General features: G+C 40.9%; 1 protein-coding gene across 6 annotated transcripts in view; it reads right to left on the minus strand.

The window, feature by feature from the left end:
* GK (glycerol kinase) overlaps window positions 1-13456 on the minus strand; it is a 71409-nt gene that overhangs the window by 40775 nt on the left and 17178 nt on the right. For 4 of the 6 annotated variants that reach the window (XM_040633238.1, XM_040633224.1, XM_040633232.1 and 1 more), the window contains exons 4-5: window positions 9821-9898; window positions 658-741 (exon numbers count right to left, since the gene is read on the minus strand). In XM_040633238.1, coding sequence (XP_040489172.1) covers window positions 658-741; window positions 9821-9898 — 162 coding nt within the window. The remainder of the gene's footprint in view (window positions 1-657; window positions 742-9820; window positions 9899-13456) is intronic. The other 2 variants (XM_040633248.1, XM_040633241.1) reach the window with 1 other exon arrangement.

Consider the following 13456-nt stretch of genomic DNA (forward strand, 5'->3'; position numbering starts at 1 on the left):
ATGTAACTGGGCACTTTACCCCTCACTTGAGAGTTTGCAAGTATCCACAGTGGAATCCACAGAAATCAACCCCTCACCAAAATGAATCAAGACACCGGACGTGCAATCAGGAGACCAAAGTTCTAGGTCTTCTGATTTTGCCACCAACAAGCTATGTGACTCAAGCAAGTCATTTTATCCTTCGTGGCTTAGATTTCCTGAATATAAAATAAGGCAGTAGGACTAGAGGGTCTCTGTGGTCCCACTCCTGCCATAACCCCATGATCACAGAAGGCTGGCAGATTCACTTTGCTTTTATACCCCCAGAGTTTAAGGCAATTAGAATACATGGAATGAATTAGTACAACTGCCAAGGAGAAAAATGTCAGTGGTTGATACACTACCAAACAATTCACAAATGCTCAAAATTAATTGAATTAAGAACAAAAAAATTAGGAAACTCATTAAAGAAGCTAAGATGGCAGAATTAGATTTGCAGGAAAAGAGACCAAAAGCCAAAGAGAAGACCCCAAGCTGGAGGACCGAGCCCCTTGTGGAGGTAATTTTCGAGAACAATCAAAAGAAGTGCCAGATCCACGTCCAGCAGCGGTGGTCAATTTCCCCCATCATGGCTGAGGCGGAAGGCTGGAAGGTGAGCAGGAGCCGGAGCACCAATACCTGAGGGAGTGCCAGCAGCTGGAACTGAAGAGCCAGAGGGAGCAACGGCAACTGGATCTGAAGGGCCAGGAGAAACTGGAGCGGCTGGAGCATTAGGAGAAATAATGGCAATTCACGCTAGAGGTGGTCAGATTCAAGGTCTGTGTTCTCTCGTTGACCACTTAGAAAACGGTAGCCCCCTTGGGCAAGTTCACCAGAATTAACATTTCTACGCATTTGAGCATAGAAAAAGCAAAAGAAGAGACATGGGGTAGACGGGAAACGAAGGCAGTGCAGTCAGTCTCTGGTTTGGTGGACTTCATCCACGTGGACAAGGACCAGGTAAATACATGCTTCTACTTCAGGATGACTCTTCCCTACCTCGCCACGTATCTGCGCTCTGGTCAGAAAAGTGGCTCAGCTGGTGACTGACTGCTCACCCAACCCGTGAATCGAGAAAGGCTGTGTGCTGTAGCGAGTGAGCCTTCCTGAGAAGGCTGGGGCCATTTACAGGAAGACGTGGAAAGGCTGCTCTGGGATGTCATGGCCCCAAGAAAGCACTTCCCCGATAGGGTGGCAGGAGGTGAAGCCCACCACCACAACCAGAAGAAGCAGGGAACTGCTAAGTTGCAAAGTATTTGGAAAAAAAAATAAGAAGGAAAACAGATGCTAGGGAGTCCAGAACACTATGCAGCCTGCTTTTATAAGGCAGGTCCCTTATTTAGACCCAGTAAATCTGGTTTAAATGGTTCAAATCATGAAATGAGTAAGTTTAAAAAAACCCACTTGGAAGAGGTGATAAACTTTCATTTGTATTAAATAAAGTCACATCCAATATAGGTCCGTTAGATTTAGTCTGGTCTGAAACACAAAGTTTTAAGAGCGAAGAGAAATGCAGTCACCTCAACGCCACAGACCAGTGCCAGTCTGGTGACGTAGTACAGTACAGGGGAAGAAATGATTTTGAGAATATTTAGAAGTTTTGTATCCGTTTTGGTTAGTCAGAACAAAAGAAGGGAATAGTACCTAAGAAAAAAGTTTAAAGTTCACCAGAAATAGTGGGAATTATTTTCAGCGGACTAGAAGCGAAGGCACAGAACATGGCTCCTCTGGAAGGGCTGACTGTGAGCAGCTACGGGGCTGCCGGGAAGGGAGACGGAGGCGAGGCCCCAGGTCCCGGCGCACACCAGAAGCAAGGACTGCTGACAGTGATACAAAGTGTTCTCAGCTTGCTTCCCCCACAGAGACTGAATAATAGTCAACCAGATTTAATTGCTACGTGTTATCACTTGCCAAAAGTTAAGCTATTAATTAAGCTGGGTAAGAGGCCACTTGCAAAGGAGAAAAGACTATAATGGATGACTGTCCCTCACCTGATGACATTTTCAGAAATCACATGGGGCCAAAAGAAAAATGGAGAGTTAGGGAGGGGGGTGATTTAAAACATATATGCCACAGTGTGGGGACTGAAAACTATTTCAGCTCTTAGATGTGTAAATGCCAGAATGCCAATGACTCAGACAAGTGTGTGTGACCCAGGTAAGCTCTGCATTTCTCCTAGAACACCTGTCATGTATAAACCAATCATTCCATTTGGCATTCCTGGATTAAAAAGACCATCAGCCAATTCGGAAGACTGGCCGTGCTAACACTCACTGAAGCCTTCTCTTCTGCTAGGCACTCTAAGTACTCTACCTGTATTAACTCACTTAGTTTTACCTCATGCCTAGGAGGTCCACACTTTCAATGTCTCCACTTTAACTGTTGAGGGAACAGGCACAGAATGGTAATAAGTGGAAAAGCCAGGATTTGAACCCAGAGTCTGAATCCAGCATGAAACCCCAACGACGCAGGTAAGCCAGAATGAATTCAAAGTCTTAAAATGAAATATAAAGAAATATTAAAGATCTGAAACCTCAAGGGTGAAATCAAATTCAGTTTCTTTTTAAATCGGCCAGAGTTGAAGAATTCATTAACTGCCAAATACACAGAATTTTTTTACTCTGGACTGAAGGAAATAAAAGACATTCAAAGAATCTTGTGATAAAGGACTTGAAGTACGGAGAAATTAAGTATATCTTGATCAAGCTGAATATTCTAGGTCTTACAAAAGTAAAAAAATCTGCTCCTTTCCAAAGCAAAACAATAAAAACAAAACCACACTTTAGTTGTTTAAAGACAAGTGTGCTTCCAAGTTTCAGGTAGCTTGTCATTTATGGTTTTCTTTCTTTTTTTTTTAAGATTTTATTTATTTATTTGACAGAGAGAGAGATAGCCAGCGAGAGAGGGAACACAAGCAGGGGGAGTGGGAGAGGAAGAAGCAGGCTCCCAGCAGAGGAGCCTGATGCGGGGCTCAATCCCAGAACGCCGGGATCACGCCCTGAGCCGAAGGCAGACGCTTAACAACTGAGCCAACCGGCACCCCTACGGTTTTCTTTCATGCTGATACTCTGAAATACAACTCAGCCTCAGAAAAGGTCAAAAAAATTGAGCGCAAGTTTCCTTCAGATCTTGACAAATGATTACACAGGTCTGATCACTGGCCCAGGGTTAACCAGTACATAAAAAGTAAAAAAGGCAAAGAGGATGATCAATGTTTACAACCACAACACTCTGCAGAAACAGTTATATGTCATGGGGCACTTTATTTTTTTTTTAAAGATTTTATTTATTTATTTGAGAGAGGGAGAGAGAGGGAGAGAGAGCGAGAGAGAGAGGGAAGAGGAGCAGAGAGAGAAAGAGAGGGACAAGCAGACTCTGTGCTGAGCGTGGAGCCTGACGTGGGGCTTGCTCCTACAACCCTAAGATCATGACCTGAGCTAAAATCAAGAGTCAGACACTCAACCAAATGAGTCACTCAGGCAAGGCGCCCCTATTTTTATTTTTTTGAACATTTTATTTGAAGTAATCCTACACCTAACGTGGAACTCGAACTTAAAACCTCAAGATCAAGAGTCACGTGTTCCACTGACTGAGCCAGAAAGGAGCCCCGCAGGAAATTTTAAATCCAACATCTTAGAAAAAAATGTTTGCCATACCATTTCAATAAAGAAAAATGGATTGGAGACAAATGATTTTTGTCTGTGGTTTTCTTTCATATACTAAAGGTCTTAAGTCAGTGACTCTTGCATCCCTGGATATTAGTCTTTAATATGAATAATATTTCTGTGTTAAAGCATGAACTGTGCTCTACAGAAAGCTATTGGAGCAAGGGTCATATGGTGCTAGGCTTGCCATGCACCCCCATCAACCGTAAGAGAGAGATAAAGTCTGTCCAAGAAGGAGGGAAGTGGGTGGGCCATTCTCCTTAGGCCAGAACGTCTCACTGGTGGTGTCAAGAAACGTGCACATGAAGATATTAGACATCACTGATTCAACCCTTTCCCTACCACTTCGGTGGTTTGAAGGGCTTGGTTGTGCAGTTGTAGTTGTGCTCGGTTTCATCTGTTGTGTATTTGTAAACCCCAACCTTTCTCTCACTAATACTTAGGAGACAGCAAGGTATGCAGACCTTACCTAATAATAAAAGTTGGTTTTGGAAGGAAAAGGCTTAGAAAAATGGCAGCGGTTGGGGTGGAGGGAAGTCCCTGGAGGGGCGCCTGGGTGGCTCAGTCTGTTAAGTGTCTGCCTGTGGCTCAGGTCACGATCCTGGAATCGAGTCCCCAGTCAGGCTCCCTGCTCAGCAGGGAACCTGCCTCTTCCCCTGTTTGTGCGCACGCGCGCGCTCTCTCTCTTTCTTGACAAATAAATAAATAAAATCTTAAAAAGAAGAATATTGATGAAGGGAATGCTAAGAGGGAGAGAGAAAAGCACCACCACGGGGGCAAGGATGAGTGAAGACAGGCGAGAGCAGCCAAAGGACCCAGGGCCACAAAGCTTCTGCAATCCAGCCGGGAGGCCATCAGAGTCAACGGCTGCATCATGGCACAGTGACTCCAAAGCAGTGATGCCAAGTGACACTGCTCTATTTTAGGTACCACACCAAGGATTACCTCGCTTCCCACACAATTAACACATACATTCTCAAACTATATGAAACAGGCCATCTGTGCCTGGATGGACTGATTTAAACTTTTTTTCTGTGCTTGTAAGTGTATGTATTACAAAAGACATCAGTAAACACACACAACTTTATGTGTAAGCAAGAAAAACAGCCTTTCTCAGTCTTCAACTTCTTCATCAAATGCATTTCAGGTCCACTAACAGGACGGGTACTGCGAGGTGAGTAAGTTGATGGCTTATTAAGGACCCCTGGGCCATAAACCAGAAGGCCACATAAAAAAGCAATTTTTAAAAAAGAGGAGTGTAGACTGTTCCTCTCGTTGGCTTGTCTATAACAAACACTGCTCATCAGTTACATAATTGAGTAAGTAAAGAGAGAGATGAAGAGGACAGGCCTAGAGTGATAGATTTATAAGACAAAGAGAGAGGAGAGAGAGAGAGAGAGAGAGAGAGAGAGAATAAAACCCACAGACTGTGATACAAAGACAAAGCTCAGAGACAAGTGAAAATCTGATTGTTTCCACCAATCCCACCCTGTGTTAAGAGAAAGCTGCTGAAGATTTAATATTATGTTCATATTCTCAACTGAGACTTGCACGGAGATATGACACCTGAGCGTTTTCCTGGGTGACATAAAATTGGAGGCAGAATCAATCTTTGTCATGACCGAGTAGCTTCCCTTCTCAGCTAATTACTCCTTCTCTCTCCTCTTTTTCACTTCCAGATTCCTCTCCTTAGCCTTCTGAGTCACAAAGGTAAGCACGGTGTTCGCCTGGTTCGTCACTAGCTTGCCTAGGGCTTATCACAGAACTTGTACACAGAAGAGCACTGGAACTTTTGTGGAATAATTTACATTCATTCCTACAGTGAAGTCATCTTTAATAAACTGAGACTCTTACCTCGCTGGTACCGACTTTGAGTCTCCATCTTACATTTGAACAATCTCTTTCTACAAGAGCACCAAACCTAATCGCCCAGAAATGAGCTTTACAAGTCCAATACTCACCTTGTTCAAAGAAGCAAGCCATTTTCCTCCCGGGCTGACACCCCTTAAATCTTCATTTCCTTCCGTTATCTGAGGCTGAAAATCTTGCAGCCCTGTTCCCCCTACTCCTCATCTTTATGCCCTATCTGATTTACAAACATACAGGTTGTGACTTTCCTCTGAAAGGTCTCTCGGTTTGCTTTCTCTCCACTGTCTTGGCACTAATCCCATCCACTGATTAGCAGTCTCGACACCTTTGCCAGATTTTACTGCGGAGAAACGAATCTCGTCCCTTTTAACATGCTTACTTACATATTTGGATTTAAATGCCTTCTATTTGCGCTTCCTTCCTGTTTCACATTCCTTTTACTTTCCTTTTTTGCCTTTTTAAAAAAAAATCATTCAATATTCCCCCTTTATAAGCTTGTTAATTATACACTATTTTATTCTCATTGCGTACCCTGGAGATTATTACAACATGCATCCTTGACAATACAAGGACCTCAAAACAGCTTAGACTCGTCTACCCCAAATTCCTTTCATGTACAACCATTGTTGCATATTTTAATTCCTAAAAGATTTTGAACATCATAAGATATTAATGGTTTTATGCCATCAAAATTCAGGTTTTGTTTGTCTTTGCCTATATATTTCACCTTAATTACTTAAGAATATTTCACAGGTATAGAATCCTAGATGGAAGTTACGTTCATTTAGCACTTCAGAGGTTTCATTCTATTATATTCTGACTTACTTTGTTTCCATTGAAAAATCAACTGAGGGCACCTTTCCCTCTGCCTGTTCTCCTCCCACTTGTACTCTCTCTCTGTCAAATAAATAAACAAAATCTTTTTTAAAAAAAATCAACTGAATGCCAGTGTGGCTCTCTTGAAGGTCATATCCCCCGGCTAAGTAAAAATTTTTCTTTTTATCTTCAGGTCTCCGCATATGTTTACATATGGCTTTCTGTGTATTGATCTTGCCTGGGAATCACAGTGCTTCTTGAATCTGTGATATCTTTCATCAATTTTGAAAAACCTTATCATTTCTCTTTCCTTTTCTCCTAGGACTTCAATTACAAATATGTTAGACCTCCTCACCTTCTCCCATCTTTCTCCCAGATTCTTTTCCGTTTTCTAAACCTTTGTCTCTCTGTGCTCCAGTCTGGATGTTTACTTCGGATCTCTCTTCCAGTTCACTAATCCATCTTCAGCTGTGTCTAATCTGATATAAAACTCATCAACTGAGTTTTTAATAGAGTTCCAGAATTTCTATTTTTAAATTCCTAACTCTTGGCTAAGGTGATCAGTCTTGTCAAGGAATTCCTTAAACATGTTGATCATGACTAAAGCTTGATAACTCTAATACTGGGATTTCCTATGGGTTGGTTTCTACGGTTATTTGTTTCTGTTGGTTTTTAGTCATGTCTTGTTTTGTATGCTCGGTTTTTTTAAAATAGAAAACTAGAAATCATATGTGAAAAACTAGAGGTAATTTTCCTCCAGAAAACGTTCATTTTTACTTCTGAATAGGTCACCATAATCCACTCAGTGCTTTAAATTACTTGAATCTGGGCTTTAACTTCTGTGATGGGCAGTGTATTCCCAGTTTACCTCACTTCTAGGGTTGGCCCTTCATAGTCGCAATCAAAAGTCTAGGATTTTGCCCACATTCATCTCTACCCCTGGCAGCCTGACTACCTTTTGCCTCCCTCTTTCCACGAACCTATGAAAATGCTGCTTAGTCTCAGGTACGCCCCTTAGAATGGACAAGTACTTTTACAGAGTAAGCAGCACCAAATGCCAGGCTTATCTCTCTGGGCTTTCCTTCCTCCTGGATCTTGGTCCCACAATTCCTCACTGCCTTGGTAGCCTTCCAGTCCCTCAGACAGTTTTATTTTGTTTTGTACAACTTCTCGAGCTGTTCTCAGTAGACAGGCGCATTCGAAACAACCCATTCCACCATATGGGAAGGTAAACTCTCGTTTATTACTCATTTTGTCCCATGTTACCCAGTGCACGGCTTTCTGTGCCCCTATATGCTCACCAACCCCTTTTTATCCAAAGGAGAACACAGGCTTTGGGCTTGGAGAGGTTTATGTTCAAACTGTGGGTTTACCTCTACTTACAGCTATATGGCGTTGGGCAAAGTTGTATAGCTGTCCCCTCCCCGCCCCCGGAACTCATTTATAAGATAAGGCAAGTAAAACCTGCTTCGGGGTCATTGAGATGAAATAATATGGGCAAAGTGTTTAGCACAATCCACCGTACCCAGTAACGTCAGCACTTGTTGAGCATTATCATCCCTGCTAGTTCTATTAATAAATAAGTCATCCTATCCACGAGTCTATTCAGTCTCTTCACTCTTCGGTGAAATATGTGCAGGCATTTTCACTTTCACAGCTTGTTCACACTAGCCTTCAATTTTCCCTTTTCTTATGTAATCCAACACATTCTTCAAGCCTAAGATGGAGTTCAAGCTCCCCCAAAGGTATGCCCCAAATTCAAAATCCATGCTAACATGTACTTGCTCTAATTCCTATTCATTTTAGCAGCATAGTGTATCAACAATACTCTAATTTTGTGTTAGTCTCTTACCAAAACTAGATTACAAAGTGTTTATGAAACTGGCCAGTAACTCATCTCCTCTATAACACACCCAGTGTAGCACCAAACGCATAACAGGTTCTCAAGACATGATGGGCATGGTTCGGTACTGAAAAAAGTTCTTCATGTCCCATAGACGCAGTAGAAATTAATACGAAAAGCACATAGGATGGGGCACAGAGGGACAAAGGTAGAAGAAAAGGAGATGAGTACATAAGCCATCAGAAAAGAAAATATTTCTGGTAAAATATTTACTTAAATCTTTTACTTTAAGTATAACTTGAACTAACCTACTTGCATTATTTTAAAATGACAACTCAAAGTCCAAAGTTGCATTTTTACAATTCAAAGTTTAGAGTTTAACAGGAACTTTCTGGTTCCTTTGAGAGGGTCCTTCCTTTTCCCTAAGGGAAAAAAAGTAAAACCTTAAACTAGTTCAAGAAGTTGGCAAATAGTGGTCCGTGAAAGAATACCTGCTACGTATCAGTTATTAAAATTGTAATATCCTGCTTTACTTGTTTTCAAAATGATTTGCTCATGAGAATGAGAACTAAATAAAGATTTAAAACACGTACTTTTGTGTAACAGGACCTATGGTTGCAATTCTTTGACATTTTATGAGTCTTTAATTTTTTATTGCAAGTACAGAAGACATACTAAATGGTCTCTGATGACACAATAACATTAAATACCTTAATTTTTTATAAAGATTATTTCCAAAGGTTTCATGCTACTCTTACAAGGCATCGTTTTAGTATATTTTCTGCTTGAATATCACTTTCTTCCAATCACTACACTAAAGTAACTATACTAAAATAACTATCAAGTAAAAATAGCTCACTCTAGAAATCATCCCATCTCTGACAATTTCTGCCTCCATTCCCCACCTGACAACCTGGTATTTTATTGACAAAAACTTGCATTTTGCTATTTGTGAATAGAATGGTACATGTTAGCGACTGTATATTTACAACAAAATTTTCCTTTTAGCAACTGACAGTGTCATTAGCGCCCAAATGTCACGTGCGAAGATATGCCACATTATACTCATGGTCATTTACATTTAAGGAAGATGTGATACCTAATGTTAGTGTATTTGCAATTTTGAGTTTTTGAACCCCTGCTGAAATAGCCACATGTGTAGCAGAAGGAGCTAAAATGTTGAGAATTTTATTTTCATAACCTCAGATAAGTCAATTCAAATTACTAGATGGGAAGAACAAGTACCTAAGTACTTTATAGACAGATGACTATGAACATGCATAATTTTGATTTTTGAAGGGAGAAGGTGAGATCTCTTTTAGATGTCAGAAACAGCAGGGACTACGAAACAGTTGTGGCAACACTGAACCAATCGCATAATACAAATAATCAGGAAAACGAGAACGCAAGAGAAAGACTTAATTCGAGATGTGAATAAACACCTGAAGATGGTAAATATAGGACAACTAACTTCTTAGAGAACTATTCTGGCCATCCCATCTGAGTACAGGAAACACGACTGCATGCGATCTCAGCCAGACGTTTCAGGGTGCCAATGTGTGCAAGTGGACAAAGGCCGTGTGTTTGGCCTCCATGAACAACAGCTTACCCACAGCATTGTAGAGAGGCTCTCCAGTTAACTTGTCCCAGACTACAGTGGTTTCCCTCTGGTTACTGACACCAATAGCTTGAAAGAGAAGATTAAACAGAAGGGAATACAAATTAAACAAGCAGAAAACTACTTCAGGAGAATAGTTGTCATGTGTTTTTTTTTTTTTTACAGGCATAACTAAACGTAACAATTCGAAAAAATATTTGGCACTTTTGTAGTGGTATTCAATATACTGTCTGTGAGCAGCTCTGAGAAAAGTAAACAGCCACTGTCAAGTGCTTCTTTCTATTTCTGCAAGATTGCTTCCCGCTCCACCACGGGCACACGACAACATGGACCCAGATCAATAGCCAAATGAAAGGCGCTCAGGTTACCCCATAAAAAAGGGAATGCACTAATTCCAAATTTACAATACTCGATTATTATTCTATGGAGACCAATAATCACCTCATCCATTTATTTACGAATTGCCATAGGTAAAATTTCCCTCTGGGTGCGCGTGCCTGCCCTTTGAGAAAATAGCACAGAGGACCATTGGGGAAGGGAAGGAGAACTGAAGGGGGGGAAATCAGAGAGGGAGACAAACCGTGAGAGACTCTGGACTCCGGGAAACAAACTGAGGGTTTCGGGGGGGGGGATGGGGTAGCTGGGTGATGGTATTAAGGAGGGCACGTGTGGTGATGCGCACTGGGTGTTATACGTAACTAATGAATCCTTGAACAGTACAACAAAGACTACGTATGTACTATATGGTGGCTAACTGAACATAATAAAAAAAAAACAGCTACAGATAAAATCCTTCACTCTGGGCAACCTCCTGCTGTGGTTCTTCAGAAATTATTTTGTTCCCGTATTGGAATATGTTCTAAGACATCGGAATTTGAACCAGGCATAAATACAGTATGTGATGACATTTACATTGTGCTGACCTTCACACAACTCCAACGCTGCAGTTATAGTTCTTCTAAGTAAAATACTAATCCATACCATTTTATTCAATTCAGCTTGATTCAGCTAAATCAGAGGTTCTCGGACTTGGCTGTACATTAGAAGCAACCAGAGAGCTTTTAAAAACAGTCTCAATGCCCAGGCCATGACCCAAACATTCCAATTTAACAGACTGGGGTAGGATCTGAACATTAGTATTTTTCTTTAAAACTCCCCAAGTGATTCTATCATGCAGCCTCGGTTGAACACACTGGCCTGAAGGATCGAACTCTCTCAGAATGTAAGATGAGGACCGACTTTAAAGGTTATATAATCAGTAACAGGTCTTCCGCTTAAATCCCCCCAAAACCATTCATCATGTGACCATTCAGACAGCACTTCTAGTGACAAAATACTCACTACCTCTCTCGAGGCAGACCAATCTTTATTCACAACTTTGTTATTAAAAAAAAAAGTTGTCTTCCTTGTAGCTTTCACATATAGCTCTTAGCTACAGGCTTGGAGATACATGGAGTAAGGTTAATATGTCTTCTACATACATGCGAGTCTTTCACAAACTTGAGGTAGCTCTCTTGTTCCCCAGGTCTTCCCCTGTGTAAGCTAAACAGTCCAATTTCCTTCCACTGCTCCCACCATATGGCATGGCTTATTTCTTTTTATTTCAAGTAATCCCTATGCCCAGCATGGGGCTCAAGCTCACAACTCCAAGATCAAGAGTCAGATGCTCTACCGACCGAGCCAGCCAGGCGCCCTTTCACGTGGCATGATTTAAAATCCCTTCACCAGGGGCGCCTGGGTGGCGCAGTCGTTAAGCGTCTGCCTTCGGCTCAGGGCGTGATCCCGGTGTTCTGGGATCGAGCCCCACGTCAGGCTCCTCTGCTGGCAGCCTGCTTCTTCCTCTCCCACTCCCCCTGCTTGTGTTCCCTCTCTCGCTGGCTGTCTCTATGTCAAATAAATAAATAAAATCTTTAAAAAAAATTTAAAATCCCTTCATCACCCCTCCTAGGAACACGCAACTTCCTGTCCATACTGTTCAAATTGTACACCCAGAATAAAACACAATAGGAATGTTCTCACCAGTACAGAGCTGAGGGGCACCAATAGTTCCCTTGTTCTAAATAATCTTCTTTTTAAAGCTCAAAACAACAGTTTATTTTTAGAACAATACACTAAAATCTAAATAAAAAAGTAATTACTTAGATTTTACTTTAAGGAGATTTTATGTGTAATAGACAGCAATGAAAACTGGCCTATGTAAAATGAACAATATATATTTTTTATTGAGGTCTATAATTGACACATAACATTAGCTTCAGGTATACAACATGATTGGGTAGGTGTATACACTGCAAAGAGATCACAGTAAATCTAGTATCCTCCTGTCACCATACAAAGTTACATAATATGCAATACAATATTGTTGACTAGTCACCATGCTGTACAGTATATCCCCATGACTTACCTATTTCATGACTGGAGTTTGTACCTCATCCATACTTTCTTCCATTTTGCCCCCCTCCCACCAGCAGCCACCGATCTGTTTTCTCCATCTATGAGTTTTGTTCTGTGGTTGTTTTTTTTTTTTAATTCCACATAAAAGTAAAGTCTTAACAGTGCTTGTCTTCTCATTTCACTTAGCATACGCTTAAGGTCCACCCATGTTGTCACAAATGACAAGATTTCACTTTTTAGTGGCTGAATAATATTCCATTGTATACTCCATTCATCCATCAATGGACACTTTGGTTGCTCCTATCTTGGCTATTGTGCATAACTGCAATGAACATAGGGGTGTGTTTATCTTTTCGAATTAGTGTTTTCATTTTCTTTGGATAAATACCCAGAAGTGGAATTGCTGGATCATGTGGTAGTTCTGTTTTCACTTTTTTGAGGAAACTGCATACTGTTTTCCAGAGTGGCTGCACCAGTATGAATTCCCACCAACAGCGCACAAGGGTTCCCTTTCCTCCACATCCTCGCCAACAGTTGTCACGGTCTTTTTGAGAACAGCCATTCTGATAGGCGTGATGGGATATTTCATTGTGGCTTTGATTTGTATTTCCCTGATAATGAGTGATGAAGAACATCTTTTCACATGCCTGTTGGCATCTGCAGGACTTCTCTGGAAAAATGACATTTGGGTCTCATGCTCACTTTTTAATTGGACTGTTTGCTATTGAGTTGTAGGAGTTCTTTGTAATTTTGGAAATTAACCCCTTATCAGATATATGATTTGCAAATACATTTTTCCATTTAGTAGGTTGCCTATTTTGTTGATGGTTTCCTTTGCTGTGCAGAGGCTTTATAGTTTAGTTTAGTTTTTGATTATTGATTCAAGCTCTTTGTTAATGTTTGGCCTATTCAGATTTTTTATTTCTTCAAGATTTAGTCTGGGAAGATTGTAGTTTTCCAGCAATTTACCAATTTCTTCTAGGTTGTCCAACTTATTGGCCTAGAATTTTTCATTGTATTCTCCTACGATGCTTTGTATTTCTTTAGTATCAGTAGTAACTTTCTCCCTTTCATTTATGTATTTGAACGCTTTCTTTTTTCTTAGAGAGTCTAGCTAACAGTTTATCTAAATCCAATGCAAATTTACGTACTAGAACACCTTTCCTAAAGGTACAAAGATGACTGACGGTCTACTTCAAGAAACTTAGAGGCACAGGGTAAAAGGAAGAGATT

This window comes from Ursus maritimus (assembly GCF_017311325.1).
Source record: "Ursus maritimus isolate PB19 chromosome X unlocalized genomic scaffold, ASM1731132v1 scaffold_X1, whole genome shotgun sequence".
Lineage (NCBI taxonomy): Eukaryota > Metazoa > Chordata > Mammalia > Carnivora > Ursidae > Ursus > Ursus maritimus.